This window comes from Electrophorus electricus, chromosome 2 (genome assembly GCF_013358815.1).
Source record: "Electrophorus electricus isolate fEleEle1 chromosome 2, fEleEle1.pri, whole genome shotgun sequence".
Lineage (NCBI taxonomy): Eukaryota > Metazoa > Chordata > Actinopteri > Gymnotiformes > Gymnotidae > Electrophorus > Electrophorus electricus.
Window position 1 is genome coordinate 5,063,427 of NC_049536.1, and position 19,022 is coordinate 5,082,448.

Sequence of the window (19,022 nt, forward strand, 5' to 3'; positions counted from 1 at the left end):
TCTGTCATTTACTTACAGAGCAAAATTATCCAATGTTACATATATGTGAATGGCAAAAATATATGAACTTTTAGGATTAGCAGATAATTTGATGACATTTGAGTGGGCACCCTGGTTTACTTAAAGAACAGGGATCTACATAGTGATTTTCACAACGCGTTTGTGGAAGTGTGCCATGGCACAAACAAAGGAGATTTCTGAGGACCTCAGAAGAAAAGTTGTTCATGCTCATCAGGCTGGAAAAACATCTCTAAAGAGTTTGGACACCACCAACCCACAGTCAGACAGATTAAGTACAAGTGCAGAAAATTAAAGCCCATTACTACCCTCCGCAGGGAGTGGTTGACCAACAAAGATCATGGTAAGAGCAAGTTGTGTAATAGTCTGCAAGGTCACAAAGGAATGCAAGGTAACTTCTAAGCAACTAAGGCCTTTTTCACATTGGTTAAAGTTATTCTTCATGAGTCAGGAAAACACTAAACAACAAATGGTGTGCATGGCAGGGTTGCAAGAAGAAAGCCCCTGCTCTCCAGAAAGAGCATTGCTGCCTATCTGCAGTTTGCTAAAGAACACATGGACAAGCGAGAAGGCTATTGGAACAATGTTTTTTGGACAGGTGAGACCAAAATAGATCTTACTGGTTTAAATGAGAAGCATTATGTTTGGAGAATGGAAATCACTGCATTCCAGCATAAAAACCTTATCCCTTCTGTGAAACATGGTGGTGGTAGTATTATGGTTTGGGACTGTTTTGCTTCATCTGGGTCAGGACAGCTTGCCATCATTGACGGAACAATGCATTCTGAATTATACCAGCAAATTCTAAATGAAAATTTCAGGCCATCTGTCCGTGAGCTGAATCTCAAGAGAACGTGAGTCATGCGGCAAGAGAATGTGAGTCATGCGGCAAGACAACAACCCTAAGCACACAAGTTGTTCTACCAAAGAAAAGGTTGAAGAAAAATAAAGTTAAGGCTTTAGAATGCCCAAGGGAAAGTCCTGACCTGAAAGTGGTTCATGGGAGGAAACCCACCACATAACTGAGTTGAAGTTGTTTTGTATGGGGGAATGGGATAAAATTCCTCCAAGTCAATGTGCAGGACTAATCAACAATTCAGAAACGTTACTATGCAGTTACTGCTGCACAGAGGGGTCACACCATATACTGAAAGCAAACGTTTCACATACAGATATGTAACATTGGATCATTTTCCTCACTAAGTAAATAACAGAACCTAATATTTTGTCTCATTTGTTTGATTAAGTTTTCTTTATCTACTTTTAGGACTTGTGTGAAAGTCTGACAAAGTTGTAGGACAAATTTATGCAGAAATATAGAAACTTCCAAAGGGTTCACAAACTTTCAAGCACCACTGTATCACAGCACACAGAGCTCTACTTTCGCCTGCTCTGAACTGAGATGTGAAGAAACAGGCGTACCTCCTCAGGTCCCACATGCGCACAGAATTGCCAGCTGCTGCATAGAGCACCGTGCCTGTAGGGTTGAGGGCAATCTGGTTGATCTGGTTCTCTCCTGCGGGGATAGTCACTGTGCGATTAGTGCTACCTGCACAAGCATCACCTGCGTTGACCTGGCCAGAAGACCTGAGACACACACCGAGAAACAGCCAGAAGAAAACAAGTCATTATAAAACCTAGGAACAATGGCACTCTGAAGTTAGGGAACTCCAGGAAATAAATACTGACTGAAACATCTGAGTTTTTAAATGTTTTTTAATGGCAGATATAGTTCTGAAGGGATCTCACGTGAGTGTGCGGATGCACTTGGCTGACTCGCGTATGTCCCAGACTTTAATGTAGGAGGTGGAGACGGTGAAGACCAGGCTGGAGCTGTAGCGCACAGACACAACGTTGTTGGGATGCCCACCCAGAGACATGATCTCCTGCCCCGTAACCAGGTTCCACACCTTACAGGTACGGTCTGGAGGAAAGAACATCTGCTGTGCTCATTCGAAGAACATCGCAAAGATTACGGCTAAATAAAGTGAAGCAGTGGGCTCTGATGGACAAGCTCATCTTAAGAGGCCATTAAACACTATCAGCAGGGAAGGGAGGCAATTTATTTTCATTTCAAACCATCAAAACAGTCAGAGACAAAAGTTGGAAATGAGAGAACGGAATATATTGCACAATAACAGCACATGTTGAGAGTCAACTGAAAGCAAAGAAGAAAAGGTCAGGGGTAAAGGGATTGTGTGAAAAGTAGCCATCAGAGTCCCGAGTCAGACCTTTAGATCCAGTGAAAAGGAGGTCGTCAGTGGAGTCCACACAGAGCACAGCTTTGCTGTGGCCCTCGGCCACATGCACACACTGCAGAGCACTGCTACGGCTGCTCTTTGACACAGGCACTGGGTTTATCACCCCTCTGAGAAAAACACGCATACACACATGCACGCACACACACAGAGTAAATGAGTCTCAATACTGCAAAGCACATATTTTTAGCCCAGAAACCAGTTTGCTTTGTATGCACTGAATTCATGCAGGTCTCTGCACATATGGAGGGCATCATTTAAACATAGTAATCCATAAAGATCACACTATAGCAAAGCATGCATGTATGTGCATGCACACTGTCCAGCAATACAGGCACATGCTGCAACATAACACAGTAAAAGATCAGCCACAGAAAAAAAAAAAAACAGCGCCATGGTAAAACTATTCATATACAGAGATATTGATGAAAATTAAACCTTCATTTTACAGATGCAAGTCATGTGTCTTGTGGCCAGAAAAAAATCTGCACTTAAGAAAGGCAAAACAAAACACAGCTTTTCTGCTGTAGAGGTTACTTGTTTTAAAACTGGAGCACGGGAGGAACAAGATCAGCAATGGAAACAGAGACCTCTGGTGGATAAAAAAGAGAAGCGCGCACACACGTAAGCACTTACTCTCAGTATAATCTCAATACATCTTAAAATCTTTTTGCATTATTTAATGCTGCAGAGCAAAACTTTATGAAACTAAAAGAATCTTGTATATACAGTTGATCCTCAGTATCCACGGGGAGAGTGATAAGTCCAGCACCAAAATCCCTGGATGCTCAAGCCCCTTATAGCCAATGTATTTGCATAGTATTTGCAAATAACCTATGCAGTTCCTCCCAAGCACTCTAAATTATCTCAGATCACTAACACCACATAATACAATGTGAATGATATGTAAATTGTTGTTATAGTGTGTTTAGGGAATAATGGCAAGAAAAAAAGCTGAATGAAACAATATTGAAAATTCAAGTACACATAGAAAAACTAATTATACAGAGAAAATACAAATTCATTTTCTCTCTCAGTCCCTCCCTCTCTCTCTCTGGAGTGTGGATTCAGTGTAGTGCTTGGTACAGCAAATTTAAGTCTTGCTTTTTGGAACTTTCTTTTTTTCTCTAGAATTTTCAATCTGTTGGTTTAAACCACTGATGCGGAACCTGCGGATATGGAGGGCTGACTGTACTTTGTATACAAGAAACATATGAGAGTCAGCTATGAAAAACCACATAATATACTGTGACATGGTCATTTCATACCTACTTCAAGTATACAACAGTAACGATTATCTTAATACTATAACACAATGACAGTATTTTGTGCTCTAAGCTTAGCTCTACTACTACTGTGCAGCTGTGCCAAGTCTCAGGCTCCACTGCATACTTCCTGTGCTCAGGCTCAAAGTGCATGAGCCATCAAGTCAGACTGAACACATTCTGCTGGCTGAGGCGTGAAGGGGGATGCACCTTCCAACTACATCAGCAAACAGGAACAAAACACACAGACAAACACACACAGACAAACATCCATGTACACATGTGCACATGCATATGCGCGCGCGCGCACACACACACACACACACACACACACACACACACACACACACACACACACACACACACACACACACACACACACGTATGTGTCTTGGATTACAATCTGACTATCTGTCACTTTTTGGGGGGTCTTTCTTCAAATAAAAGTTGCTTATGTGTAAACTTTCCTTGTGGGGACCAGCCAAATGTTCCTATAATATAAAGTTTTTCCCTGTTTCCTAATTACGATGGGGTCCCCTTCAGAGAGCTAAAATCATTGTCCTATTCTCTCTGAATTATAACTGCAATTACTTTAAAAAAGAAAAAAAGGGCATTTAAAAGACGACAGCATCCAGCCATGCCTCAAGCTTATGCTCTGATGATGTCTGCTGTGGAGAACTCTAGAAAAACAGATTCAGAGGCAATTAATATAGGATGTTACTGCAGGGTTAGATGTGGGGGCTGTGTAGATATTTGGTTTGAACAAAGGGACTTGAAAGACAAGTTCAACACTGAATGAGCTGAGCTGCAAAAGGGAATTGCTGCTCAGCTGATGTGTCCTGTAGGGCAGGGATATTAGAAAACTATTAACATCACAGCACTTTCATTTCGACAGTCATTTGCCTAAAGTGGATATGTGCTTGGGTGAATACCATCTGTACCATAGAGACTCCAAATAGGAAGCGTGGGCCTGAATGCAGTGGCATTCACACGTAGCACAATGATGGGCTGTCAGGGAAAGGATTTCAGACTAAATGGTTGGACACTGAGTGTAGGACTGCTCACACCAGGCAAGTTGAACTCAGACATAGGCGTAGATTTAGTTAGGAAAGGTAGGGACGTGTCCCCGCTGACAGGAGAGCTGAAATACCCCAACCAACATTTAGGCCTGTAACTGAAACTAAAGTGCAAATAAAAACTGACACCACAAAGATTTTTTGATAGAGATTTCAGACTGTCCCAGCAATGGTTGTGTTTGCATATCTTTCATGTTCAGGCTGAGTAGGTACATAACACTGCTAGACATGTGAACCAAATGTTATGTTTTAGTACAAGCTACTAAATGAACCAAACGTTATGTGAGTGTAATGTTTATATTATATTATATTTTATTTATATATATATATATATATATATATATATATATATATATATATATATATACACATACACACACACATACACACACACACACACACACACACACACACACACACACACACACGTTTGTTATTAAAACACATTCTACAACAAATATTCTTCTACATTACGTGTTCATTCTTAAAATGATGCATACTAAAATCTAAATTTAGTACACGATGGTGGAGTCTTTACTGATCCATCTATTCTGAAATTTCTATAAATAGAAAGCCCCTCAAACATTTCATTTAGAAATACTCTAGTTTTAGGCTGTTTTCATGTGCAACACACTAGGTCATTATGCATCTCCTGCCAGTTTGCCTACCCATGCAATATTACAGCTTGATAGAAAATGGATTCTGTTGTAGGTGTGTATAGATTTTAAGCTAGCTAACCTACCTAACCACTCACTGATTAGCTTGTAATAGCGAATAATATATTTAACTTCTTCAACTAACATAGCAATGATTCATAGATGATAAAACACTTTACAACTAAGGTTGTAAAGGATATTTACCATAACTAATGCTAGTTTGGACCTTAGCTAGTTAGCTAACATTAGCTTCATAAAAGCTTAGTTAACTAAAGTTCCTAATGATAAAGTTACTTGTTTACAAAATTAAAAATAAAGTTTTAAATTTACCTCCTCCCTACCACATTTCACTCTACATGTCCCTACCAACTTTCAAGCCAAACCTACGCCCATGGACATGTGTATGCAGCATGCTTTTCCAGAAGCAGGAGAAAAATAACAAGGGGAAACTGTTGGTTTAACCAATATGTTCCAAATTCAGATTCTGCAGTGTGTGCTACACTCTATCCCACCAAAACTAGGAGACACTTTTTCACAAACCAGCACAAACAGGCAGAGGCCTTTTTCAGACAAGGACGTTGCAGGATTGTCCTTCAGCCACTAGGGTGGCACTAGCTCTTACTGTTTGATCTCTTTGGCTTTAGCCCTGTCGGCTGCTGCTTGCGCCTTCTCATAGGTCTTCCTGCGTGTGAGTGGGGATGCTTCTGGGATTCCCTTTTCCACCACCGGTGGAGGTCTGGAGCTGCTAGAGCTGCTAGATTTAGTTTAATTAGTGACGTAAAAGACAGAAACATAAATAAAACACATGTGTTGATGCAACGTAAAAGGACATCAGCACAAGATGGTAGCATGCACAACAGAATGAGAATACAAACCTGGTGATACATTGGAAAAAAACATACTTCAGTAACAGGATCAGTTATAGGAACTACAGTCTTACAACAAAAGGTAAATGTAATCCTTCAATGGGATGACAAATGTCATATACTTGTTAGGCGCCATTCAGTAAAAGCCTCTGATATGTAGTGCATTCTTCCAAGGAGAGGACATTAAACCATGATTAAAACGCAGAAAATAATTGTATGCAAATGTACACCTCATCTGTAAATTAGTGGATGAAGTAATGTGAGGTCTGTTTAGACCAACACACATGACAGATTCAAGCCATGTCATGTCAAGCCAAGGTAAGGCATGGTTCAAAGTAGGATGGCGATGAAACGGTAAGAAAGTACAAACGACTGACACTGTAAAATAACTTCATCTGTTGAGCCAGAACAGGCAGTTCAAGTCCTGCCTCTCCTGCTTTAACACACCTTCTGCTCTTCAGCAAATTAGCAAGCCCCTTTGTTCTCAGCTGTTGCACTTCAGAATTGGAGATTCCCAACCAGGCCAAGGGAGGATAAGCAGTAGAAAAAGCAGTAGAAAAGCAGTAGAAAAGCAGTAGAAAAGCGTGAACACAGGAAAATGCCAAAGCAAGCATGACGCTAAGAAGCAGCAGTCAATACATGCATGTGAACTTAAGATGTTAACTTGCTACCCAACTTACATGCTTCCCATTCTAGAGATCAGACCGGCAGGAGGGACTATGTAGTCCCTCACCGCACTGCCAGCAGACTCTAGGTCTGCGCCCCCTTCAGGCGTTTCAGCCATTGGTTGGAGTGAGCCAGTGAAGTCTCCACTGGGTGTGTCAGGGCCAGAGTCATAGTTGTTTGCATAAAGCAACTCCATTTGAGTGGTGGTTCTTCTGCGGGCCTGTGTGATAGGGTTAAATAAACAAACCCCTATTCTTCATATATGTAATACTTCGGAACACTATATCTGAGCTCTGTGTCTTATGTTTTATCCATCGTAAAGCTACAGAAAGATTTACCTTACTCCTGGACTTGGTTTCGCCACAGAGTTTCATGAGGTCAGATGCCAGAGTGCTGAGCAGAGGGAGAATAGTGTTGTAGCACACACGATGGTGTGAGTGTGCATTCTAGAGAAGGATGAATACAATAATTAAATCCTGACTGTTGTCTTACCTTCCACTGGCTCCAGGACTGTGCATGGATTCATCGCTGCTACTGTCATCGCCATTCTCTGAATAAAGTAAACACAACAGGGTGAATGCTCAGACAGGTGCAGGTTTAGACCGCTCCACTGTACAACATTAGGTTTTCTCTCACTCCAGTTATTACTCAGAATTTGAGTTTAAGTAAGTGTCACCCTCATCTGGAGTTTACAGAACTGTTAAATACACCTGCTGAGAACTTGGCATTAATATCACAGAGGAACAAATGGGGATGTGAGCTCAGCACCGCCATGCGTGATCAGCTGGTCTGAAACATGGGTCCATACTATCCAGACAGGTCCATAATGTCCAAGTTAGGTGTAGTTACAATAGAGAAACAATGAGGAGGAGCTGCCTCAAGAAGCGTCGGGAAACATTAGTATGTAACATTGTCCACATCTGTAAACCAGCTAATGTGGAGTAGTCCTCTTGAGTTAAGCCTTTTCTACAGGCCTGGGACTGAAACTAATGTGAACATCTAGCATGTTGCCAATCATGAGGTTGCAGCACATGTAAAAGTGGAAGCCACTGACATGAAGGAGGGGGGAGGTGGGGACAGATGAAGGGAAGCCTGTGAGACGCCTCATGCACCTGCGGATGGAACTGCCAGTCTGCGGTTAGTCTGAGGAGGGAAACCCATGCACTCAGGATTCAGTACAGGGAGGCTGGTGTCTGGTACTTACCCAAGGGAATGTTACCTAGCTCTTTTTCAATTCAGGCAACGGGGGGGGGGCAAGGAAAAAAAAAGGCAAGACAAATCAAAAACACACACGGAACCAAATCCTGTTGAACTACAAGAAAGGCCTTTGCTCTTTCAGCACAGTAGCCCAACACTGCTGAACAGATGACATTGAAATGCAATATGCAGCAAATGTAACATGTTGTAAAGGCCGAAATTAAACGAGTACGTTTTCGATCTTCTTTTCATAATTGCTGTAGCATTCCAATATCTATTCAAGAGCAAACTCAAGGCATTCTGTCAGGTCATGCAGTGCACCAGATCAGCCCTACTCAAAAGCCAGTGCATGTGATGTTCACTGCCCATTTGCAAGCATCTTAAGTATACTTTTCAAATCTCTTGGCAATGCAACCAATGCCAATATGTTACAGAAAGACACCAGAAAACCATTTAAAACTGTATTTAAAATTAAAATATGCATAACTAAAGGTGTCTGTACAAAGGCTTAACTGATTGTTTTTTTCTATGGTGTGTAAGAGCAATCAGAAATACTAGGCAGAGTTGCTGAGGCTCCCAAGTTTGGCGTGCATGCGTTTGCATGTGTATGTGCACGTGTGTGTACTAGGGGCTCCAGGAGGGGAGTGACTCACCTTGCAGGGCGTTCCCCAGCAGGGCATCCAGCTCAGGATTAAACTCCGCCTTCTCTTTCAGCATGTGGAAGAGCAGCTGGTTCTGCGTGGCGCTGTTGATCTCTGTCTGCTTTAGACGGCCCTCCATAACTTTGATCTGAGACTCCTTCTGGGCTGCCTGCAGACCCTGAGATGGCACGCACACATTCAATTTACAGCATCTGAATGTCTAATGTATTCCCTTTGTCTTAAAATTGGATGGAAAAGTGGTTGAGGGTATACACACATGTGCCAATAGGCAGGTACTTTAGCATTGACTCAATCATCTGAGAAGGAGTGGATAATACTTTTTGGTACCTTATTGATGGCCATGGACATGAAGTGGTCCAAGAGGAAGCGAGCTTCAGAGAGTGTGCAGGAGCCAATGACCGCAGAGACGTCCACGGTGTCTCCTTCTTCCTGCACACGCACAGACACATACATGCATACATACACTAAAACACTCTTCTTAATTCTCGTCACATCCCATCCCATCTGCATTCTCCTATTCAAAGCAATACGTTAGCTTGGAGGCAGCACACCTTGGCCTCCTCCATCTGCATGATGTTGGCCTGGCAGTCCGTGATGCTGTCATTGATGTAGTCGATGTTGGCCAGGAGGGACTCCAGCTCGTCCCCCAGCGGCTGGGCGGCCCTCTCGCCCTCTGGGCCACCACTGGCCAGCCGCTCCTTTTTCCTATTCAGCTTCTCCCTCCGCCGTGTCAGCTCCTCGCGTTGCTGTGGAGAAAGGAGCTTCATTGCTACATCTGCTGTGGGCTTTCGTTCCCTCCCTGGCACCCCCACGCCTCCACCCATGTGTAGACGATGAACGACATGAATGACTTGGCAGAGCATCAACTCTGTTTTCACCTTAAGAAGGCGATTCATATCAGCTTCCATGTTGGAGATGGTCATGCGCTGCATGATGATGTCCGAGATGCGGCGCTCCAGACTCTGCCATTTCACCCGAGCCACACGGGTTGTGTACACCCCCAAAGGTCGGCGAAGGTACAGTCTGCTGAACAGATACATCTAATGTAAGAGTCAAACACTCAAACCACTCATTCACACATAAGCTGACTAACATGCAGACTGAGCAAACCATCATTGCAAACAATCATGACAGAAATTTTTTAACAGAAGCCAACAATTACCTGCACTTTCACGACATCAGTGACATCTACATATAGCTACAGATATGCAATACTTGCTTTTTAAAAGGTCAATGTACAAATTTACAAAGATAAATGGAGATACATGCTCCCTGACCTGCCCCCTAGTGGACACAGTAGTAAATCCTCCAATGTACACGATCCTCCAGTTACACAACAGTATTTCTGCATGTGAACAATAGTGTTGCAGAGCAGCTGAATATACATGAATATTCATAAATAGTCACTTATTTTTTACCTGGTGCCATTGGATACTCCTGATCCAATGGATGCCCGTCCTAGTTTGTGGGCGGAGTCCTGTACAGTCTCAGGCAGGTTGACCTTCCTGCTCACCTTGCCTGATACAGGCCGAACCTGCCTTCTCAGAGCAGTAACCTATAGGACACATCAGCACTCATTGGAGGGGCCCAGTGGCGGCACTCATTGACAGCTGTTTACCGAGCTAATTTTTGGTAGCAATGTCCAGTCACCTTTCAGGATGCTACCAAGAATTGACCAATCATTGGACATATTGCTACCAAGAATTTGCCATCCACGAACTATATCGCTACCAAGAATTAGCCACGATATTCAGGACAAATCACAAGTCAGATCACTACCAAAAATCACCGATGGTGATTCATTGGTGATTCATCCATGGTGCCCAGCGACAGATGGCGGGATATTGAAACCAGCACATCTCGGCACTTTGAATGTTCATCAGTTTCATCTCAGGTACGAGTGTACTGCTGTGGTTTTCTCGAGAGTGTTACCCTGTGGTGTAACTTTTCAACACATTCACTCTATGGATGAATGTTCTAAATTCTGGCTGGGATAAAGGGGCAAAGCTGGTTTGCCTGACAGGTGGTTCTTTATTTCAAGTACACAAACATTACCTGTTCCACAAAACAAATGAGCATTTAGGACATCTATATTCAGGCTTGTGACAACACTTCACAGAGGGGCAAATCTGTTGGGCCATTAAGGGGTCAAGTGTGATGCTTGGGATGCTTGCCTATTGTTTTCCATAGCAGATTCAATAAAGGTTTTATTGTTTTTATTCAAAGAGGGAAAATGTAATTCAGAATAGTATATAGAAAACCCAAAATATGCATTAAGGACTTCTTTGTATATATGCTAATGTGTGCATTCAGGCCACACATTGATAGTGTCCAGAGTGGCTTAATCTGTTGAGCAATTAAATCAAGTGGGATGCTTGGGATGTCTGCCTATTGTTTTCCACATTTTGATTGTCTGCTTTATTGTTTTCCATATGTTTTTGAACAAAATCTGTTTTCTAAATATACATCTCATAACATACATCTCAAACATAATGGAGTTTTATTGTTTATAAATGACACATTTCCATTATATTTAACTGTTTTTAAACAATTCTAGAGCAGCCTATGCTGGATTCGATCTCTGGTTCAACTCGGCAATTTCTGATTACGGTTACTATTAATAGCACAGAAACCTCGACACACAGGTGCAGTCCTTAGCTCAGTGGTTAAGATACTCAACTAGTAATCAGATGAACTGCCAAGTTGCCACTGTTGGGCCCCCTGAGCAAGGCCCTCAACCTTCAATTGCTCAAAGTTTTCTGTCATAATCATAATTGGATAAAAGCATCAACAAAATCCCATAAGTGTGCATGTATAAAGTATTTTACCTCCTCAGTCTTCCTGCGTAGTATGAGTTCCTGCTGCCTTTTTTGTGCTTCAAGCAGTTTCAGCTGATGCTGCACAATAGAGAACAAAAAGCAAACAGCCTGTTAATTCCCTCCCTCCCTCCCTCCCTCCCTCCCTAGTCTTGTGGCATGCTGTACCTCCTGTTTCACACACACACACACACACACACACACACTCTGTCCCTCCCTCTCCTGGTGGCATGCTGTACCTCCTGTTTCACACACTTACACACTCTCCCTCCCTGTCTGTCTGTCTAGCCTGACGTCATGCGGTACCTCCTGTTTCCGCTGGTCTTTCCTGAGTGTGGCGATCTCACGGTTCCTGCGTGACTCTGCCAGACGGTTCTTCTCCTGCTGCTCCTTCATTTCCTTCATCAGCCTCACCTAGGAACAGTCATCACAGACATCCAGAAAGGGCTGAGCAGACGCTTCACTAATCATACCGAGATTTGGGATTTTCTTTAAATCTATGTTGGGACCAAAATAGGAGAACTTCAGCTGGTGACCACTGGGAGGTGCTGCAACCATTTACTTTCAGATATAGTAGCCCTGTGGTTGTTGTTTTTTTTCCCCACATGGTGTGAAATCTTGTTCAGTAGTGCAGCTGTTGCAAGATGCCACAGCATAATGTCTTACTTTGGTTTTCTTCATCTCCACAACTTCCTGCTGGAGCTTCTTAAGCTGCTTCTCGTATTGTGATTGGTTCTTCAGTAGGCGGGCATGCTCTTTCTGGGCGGCCTGCAGTTTATGCATTTCTTTATTCATGATACTTAGTTTCTTCTCATACTCCGCCTTAATTCGCTTTGCCTTGTCATCTGAGCCTGACTCCATGGAACCTGGAACACACCCACATGCACACAGGAGCCATAAATCAGTTGTTTATAACAATTTCATGAGTCAACTATTTTATTAACTTTCATAGTAAATGAATAATTTAAATAACAGTTCTTGGAGTTAAGGGAGGTGTAAGCGTTGTAGTAACACTAGGACGTGCGAGTGCACTGAAGCCTGCACCCATGCTGTTGTCGTAACACTAGGACATGCGAGTGCCCTGAAGCCTGTACCCATATTGTGCAGCACACGGTCCCTCTCCAGCTGCGTGTCGCGGATCTTGTTCTGCAGCATCAGCAGTTTCTGTTCATACTGCTGCTTGAGCGTGTGTAGGCGTCTCTGGCTGTTCTCCAATTCGTCGATCAGCTTCTGCTTGATTGCAATCTCACAGGTGATGTTGGCCAGGTCAGCCTGAAAGTTCTCTGTACCACATACCCACGCACTAATGTTTAGATTCATCTTCTTAAACTGAATACATAATGAATGCAACACCAGGTGCATATCATACCAAATCTCCAGAAATATGCGCAACATTGCATTTTTTATCTATGCCCTATAGACTTCTTTAAATGATTAAATTCACATTTATATCTCTCACATTGTTTCAGAGGTAATTAGCCATGGAAATACTTAAACATTATGTCAACTAAATGCAGTTAATGCAGCTAAAAGTAGCAGAGGAGAGAAGAGATGAGATTGCAGAAGAGAGGAGAGGAGAGGAGAGGAGAGGAGAGGAGAGGAGAGGAGAGGAGAGGAGAGGAGACTGCAGATGCTAGAGAATCCTGCAACAGAAACAATGCCAGACGGCAGGATGGCACCTTTCTCATCAAGCTCAGAGTCAGAGTCATCGGAACTCTCTTCAGCGTCCAGTTCTTCCTCTTCCTCATCCTCCTCCTCCTCTTCACCCTCCTCATGATCACTGCCCTCTTGTGCTTCCTGCAAGAATGCAATGGGATGGAAACAATGATATATGTGACACCTTAGAGAAATTATCTTAGGTATGTAATCAGCCTGTCAGTCATTTCACCTCTGCCTCTTCATTGGCTGCCTCTGGCTGCACACATTCATTGCCTCTTTCTCGCTCATTGTCAGGAGGTTCTTCCTTCACAGCACTGTGAGACAATCATATATGCAATTACATTACAGGACCTATCATTTGCAACCTCAATCTTGTAAAACCACACTCTGGGATTTCTCAAGATATTTGGTTTCTGTTTTTGGAATATGTATATTTATTCTTAAAATAAACTGCCATGGACATCTCTAGCAAATGCCTCAGGCACAGAACAACTGCTTTAGTGTGCATGAGACAAAAAATTGCAGTTTTTGACCATGCTAAAAAACATAACCACATTCTCTAAACAGTCTAGTTACGTACAGCCGCTTTTTTTTTTTTTACATAGAGCTCAACCAGGGATCAGTATACCTCCCACCCCACCCAGGAGCGTGATCATTTATATGGTCTTGACTATGACATTCTAAAATCAAAGAGAATGCTGTTAATAGGCAATACAAATGCAATGTGATCATTCAGTGCACTTCTGTTTCACAAAACTACTGCATATCCTGGGGACAAATCAACATAAAAGGTTGCTACATCGAGCAGAAATGCAGCATTGCAGATGAAGTGAAATTAAAGGCACATGTGAAAGCATACCTTGAGAACCTACAGGATTTAAAGTTGCAAGGAAACATTAGAAACCAAAATTAATTATGTGGCTTGAGTGATTATAACTGGATAAAAAGAAATAGAACACAGAGCAAACCAAACCAATGGTCAGGTAGTTCCCAAACAACAGTTAGTAAAATGACAGTCTCCTCTTGTAAGTAAGAACATAAAAATACATGACTAATTTATGGAGATGCAGTAAAAAAAAAAGGCAAATGTTTATGCCATAGTCACAGCTCGCAATTAATACATTGCATGTTTTAAAGGCAGTCTTTGGGCTGTCCTCCAAGTGTGGCAACTACCTGCATTAAAAATAAAGAGATTTATAAGCAGCTCGGGCAGGGGTGGCGTTTGGGGTTTGGAGTGGAGGCACTGCAATGGCGGGAGGGCAGAGTGGCACATGGGGACAAACCTGTCTTCCTCCACCTCAGTCTCCTCGCCCACCTCCACTCTCCTCTCCTCCAGCAGCTGCTGGAGCCTTTGCGGGTCACAGTTGATGGGGGGACGGGTCGGGGAGAGGAGAGGTGAGAGGGAAGGGAGCAGACAGACACACGGAAGACAGGAGGAAAAGGACACCAGTAAGAGAGGAGCAGAGACAAGCCGCCAATCCGTGCTAGGATCCGCCTCCTTCACACCAGCCGCCAAGCAGTTTCCTGGGACACGCGTGTTAGTCTTTTTTTTTTTAAATCTTCCTTTCAGTCGTTTTACTATAAACGACACTCCGCAGCTACTCTGAGGCCAAAATTCTTGCGCGCTCCACGACTCCAGACAATGAATATGTCTGCTGTGTGTCGTAATAATAACAGTCATTAAGACAACTTTGCCTCATGTAACAGTACGACTGACAGTACCCATACACTCCTATTGTACAAGGGCATTTATAATGACTCCACATGGCAAGATATCAAGAGTACAGAGTTGCCATGGCGACTCCCCCACTCAAGAGCACCCCATACGGAGGTAACAAGGCATTCTTTTTGAATGCTGCCAGTTTTCTCTCATTTGTACCTCTTTTTTTTCTTCTTCTCTCTTCTCTTCAATTTCTCTAGGTCCTTCTTAGCCAGCTCGATAATGTCGGACGTCTCTTGGGAAGGGTCAGGTGCAAGAAGCGCGGGGGAGAAAGTTCCAGGCCCTGCGTAGAAAGGCGAGCGAGTGGACGCTCGGGACAGATTCTTCCTAAGGTTCTCATTCACTGCCTCGCTTTCCAACAGCTTGGCTCTAAAATGCAGAGACCAAGATAAGGAAAACAGCACAGTATATAGAAACTCTAGAATATGACAATGACCAAATCTGAGGAAACGTGCAGAAAAACACTTTACCTAAGTTCTTCAATTTCTTTGATGTAGTTCTGGATCATGTTCCCAATCTCCTCACTGCCTTCCCCTGGATACAACATAAACATGCTCTACGTTGCAAAATCATATGGAACACACCCACCCACTCCCACACTCACACTACCATCCTCACTTGACCATGCACCCATTCACCCACCAACAGAAACACCCCACCCCTGAACACCTCAGTAGCATACCAGCTTTAGCAAGTGCTTGGTTGGCCTGGTTGCTGAGGAGCTGTGTGAGCCTCATGCGCTGGGCGTCGATAGTCTCCTGCATGGCTTTGACACGCACACGCAGGTTATTGTTCTCCGTCTGCAGCATGGAGTTCTCGTGGAACATGTCGTTGATGCTCTCTATGCCGTCCTCCCCGACCATACGCTTGCCCTGCACACATGCAAGCACAGACAAGCTCCACATCACACCTGCACGAGGCAGCTAAAGCACAAAACTGAGGCTTCTGTGCAGAAAGATAACACCAGGCAGGCGGCTGCCCCCTAACCAGAGAATGGCTTCGATGCGAGCGGAGTCTGGGGACGTTCCATCCTCTTCTTCTTGAAGAACATGGAGGCTTTAGCTTCATATTTCTCTCTGTACAGTTTGATTTTGCTCTCTCCTTCACACTTTTATACTCAAGATGTATCACTGTCCTGCATAATAGGAATGTTTTCTGAAACAGCACCCTTAGCAGGAAGCAACCAGGATGTCATTTAAAAAAACTGACAGCATGCAAAGCCCACCAGGTAGCAAACTAAAAGAGCTACTATTCCATGGAATTTGTGATCTCACAAAAAGTTATTTGTGCATTGCGATGGAGTTGATGGGAGGAGTTGAAAAGAAACCTACATCTGCAGAGGTAACAAGCTTTACACAACTCTGAACTGCAGCAGTGTTTACGCTTTGCTTTTTTTAGCCTACATAAACCAAAGGTACAGTTTTACATCTGTTGGCAGTTTTATTATGATAATTAAACCAACCATATTGGAATTACTGTCAAGTGCTTAAAGTCTCCTTATAGAGCCTCAATTACCAAAACCGCATTATAGTAATACTGGTTTCCATAACTGCAATACCCGAAATTGTACTGCATATGCCTGGGCCCAACATTAACAGATCAGAGGCTATTATGTTTACTACCATAACACACAACTGCCTCCTTAAACTTCTGCCCTGCTGGGGTGGAACTGAAGCGCATGTTTAACATGATTCTCTCTCACCGTGCGATATTCCATTAGCTCCATCTGCAAACGCGCAATTTCCGTCCTCAGGGCACTGATCTGCTGACTCGCCCTGTCCTGGTTCACCACCAGCTTGTTCTTGATGTTTCGTGCACGGTTGGCGTACTTTAGTGTGTTCAGCGTCTCCATGAAGTCACGGTCGGAGGGGCTTATGCAGGCAATCATCACTGTTTGGCTGTGGAACAGGGACGAGGCAGGAGCGTACATGTGAACCCGACATAAAGAACTACAGCATTTATATTTTACAGAACTCACTGAAAGCTGCTTAGCTGCTCGCAGACCTGTTGCCACCTAAGGAATCCTGAAGGAGCCGAGTAAGCTTGGAGTCCCGGTAAGGCACGTGCGTTGATCGTTTGGCTCTGTCCCCTAAGGCACTGATGACATTCCCCAATGCCAGCTACATCACAGACATGGAGAAACAGAGAACCAGTGTCAAACACGGACTATTAACAGGATTCATTCTCCTCAGGCATGAATTCACAGCGGCTCTGGACGCCTGCTCGTACCAGGCCGCAGTTGATGGAGATGCCTTCTTTGGCTCTGTCTCCCGTGGCACCCGTTCTTTTCAGCCGCTCCGAGCCTGCCAGGTCCACAAAGTGGAACTTTGCAGTTAGTGTCTCAAACTCATCTGTGTTGGACGAGTCATTGGCCAGCCGATTGTCAATCTCACCATCCTGCTGGAACAGAAGGGGGACACTTGAACATGCATCAAGAACACTTGATTTATATTTACAGTTTTAGTGTTTGGCACTTTTATCCAGAGCAACTAAAATATTTTTATCACTATGATGCTTCTGTATGCTCCTTGAAAATCAAACACATGTACCTTGAGCTACCAGTAGAGCTACACATATTATCATTTTATTATTTCATGGAATCACTTCTATGAAACTGTCTGAGGTAGCTAACACTATATAAGATGGCATCATTACAATGAAAGAAGCATAATTAGCTGCATTAGTATAGGAAGAACTCCTTTATTTGGAAATAGGCAGAAGTCAAGTGATGAAGGCTAGCAACTGGCAGCAGTAACAGGGTTTGCCATGTTGCTTACATTGTCTGAGGGTGCACACATGCGCACTTGGCACAGGTGGATGGTGAAGATGGCATGGGACCGTGAGCTCTGCACATTCATCTGGGTGCTGGCTGTGGTGCGTGAGAGAGCACCAAGCTTTAAACACTGCATCAACTACAAAACAGCATGGAAACCAACACTCAATACTTCACCCAGCTTCAAACACTGCATCATATATGACAGAGAGCATCATAAATCAACACTTAATACTTCATATTCAACAATTAAAATGTACTCACATAGAAATGCAGTCAACGTCTTAAATATCAGAAAAGATAATACCAAGAACATGGGAAAATTTATGTACAATACCTCCCCCCTCCCAACACATATACATATGCATGCACACACGTATGTGCACATGCACAAACAAACTCACTTCGGCCTCTGAAGAGACGGTACGTGTTGTCACTCCCACAGTATAAATGCCCCCGTTGGCATCCTCATGGATTTTAATCTGCGACTTCTGCTTTCGGGCCTCCATATCACGTGTGGTGTCAAACAGATCCAGCACCTCCTCATTATATAACTATAGTCATGTCACAAAACAAACACACACACACACACACAAAAGCATATGTGAATGCACACACAGGCACACACAAGAGACAAAGCAAAACACGGCAGAGCATACGGTACTTTCATTTTTTATTCAGTTTAAAACATGGAACTTGACGAGATACATAATTTCTCATTTGGAAAAACAAGCAATCAGGGATATGGCACATGTGCATATAAATTCACACTCTCAGATGAGGAAAGCCTTATTCTTCAGAAATGTTTCATATATATGATCTGGGTTAAGCGTAGTCTAACAGACTGTGGCTATAGGTTTCTCCCCCACCCACTTTAAACAGCTGACCGTGGCACTTGGATGAGGGTGGGGGGGTGAGTGAGAGAGCCAGTAAATAGCCCCCCATCTTCAATAAATGGTCCCTGAAATAGCCTCACACCCTAGACACTAATCAGAGCATCGTCTTGGGAACAGAAAGTCCAAAGCCGAGCAATGTGGGAAGGCAGAAACAGAGTCTGCTGTGTGTGGTGATGCCATGGTGACTCTCAGATCAACATGGCATTAGTATTTGTGTCTGTGTGTGTGTGCGCACTCACAGTTCCATTCTACAAACCAGAGTAGTATCAAAGTCAACCCGGCCTGCAGGCAGTAAGTGCAGTACCTCCAAGAACTGGGCGTTGACCTTGAACTCAGGGGCGGGGCGTCCCTGCTCAGCTGCTGTCCGCCGCCTCTCCTCAATGCCCCTGAAGAGGTGGGCAACAGCCCGCGGGATGATGCCGAGCTCCTCGTCCATGATGCTCACGTCGAAGCCCGTGCCCATGGTGTACGTCTTCCCCGAGCCCGTCTGAAGG

At 43.6% G+C, this 19,022-nt stretch overlaps 1 protein-coding gene across 11 annotated transcripts in view; it reads right to left on the bottom strand.

The window, feature by feature from the left end:
* Nucleotides 1-19,022, bottom strand: part of kif21a (kinesin family member 21A) — a 36,025-nt gene that overhangs the window by 4,386 nt on the left and 12,617 nt on the right. For 2 of the 11 annotated variants that reach the window (XM_027003216.2, XM_027003213.2), the window contains exons 3-31: nt 18,833-19,015; nt 18,037-18,186; nt 17,637-17,771; nt 17,089-17,256; nt 16,864-16,979; nt 16,562-16,757; nt 15,542-15,731; nt 15,330-15,393; nt 15,019-15,228; nt 14,423-14,488; nt 13,369-13,453; nt 13,160-13,277; nt 12,575-12,763; nt 12,147-12,346; nt 11,787-11,894; nt 11,493-11,561; nt 10,083-10,219; nt 9,543-9,687; nt 9,216-9,410; nt 8,992-9,093; nt 8,656-8,821; nt 8,010-8,030; nt 7,298-7,355; nt 7,144-7,198; nt 6,820-7,025; nt 5,896-6,027; nt 2,250-2,386; nt 1,768-1,942; nt 1,441-1,605 (exon numbers count right to left, since the gene is read on the bottom strand). In XM_027003216.2, coding sequence (XP_026859017.2) covers nt 1,441-1,605; nt 1,768-1,942; nt 2,250-2,386; nt 5,896-6,027; nt 6,820-7,025; nt 7,144-7,198; nt 7,298-7,355; nt 8,010-8,030; nt 8,656-8,821; nt 8,992-9,093; nt 9,216-9,410; nt 9,543-9,687; nt 10,083-10,219; nt 11,493-11,561; nt 11,787-11,894; nt 12,147-12,346; nt 12,575-12,763; nt 13,160-13,277; nt 13,369-13,453; nt 14,423-14,488; nt 15,019-15,228; nt 15,330-15,393; nt 15,542-15,731; nt 16,562-16,757; nt 16,864-16,979; nt 17,089-17,256; nt 17,637-17,771; nt 18,037-18,186; nt 18,833-19,015 — 3,941 coding nt within the window. Of the gene's footprint in view, nt 1-1,440; nt 1,606-1,767; nt 1,943-2,249; nt 2,387-5,895; nt 6,028-6,819; nt 7,026-7,143; nt 7,199-7,297; nt 7,356-8,009; nt 8,031-8,655; nt 8,822-8,991; nt 9,094-9,215; nt 9,411-9,542; nt 9,691-10,082; nt 10,220-11,492; nt 11,562-11,786; nt 11,895-12,146; nt 12,347-12,574; nt 12,764-13,159; nt 13,278-13,368; nt 13,454-14,422; nt 14,489-15,018; nt 15,229-15,329; nt 15,394-15,541; nt 15,732-16,561; nt 16,758-16,863; nt 16,980-17,088; nt 17,260-17,636; nt 17,772-18,036; nt 18,187-18,832; nt 19,016-19,022 lie in introns of all 11 variants that reach the window. The other 9 variants (XM_027003209.2, XM_027003206.2, XM_027003207.2 and 6 more) reach the window with 8 other exon arrangements.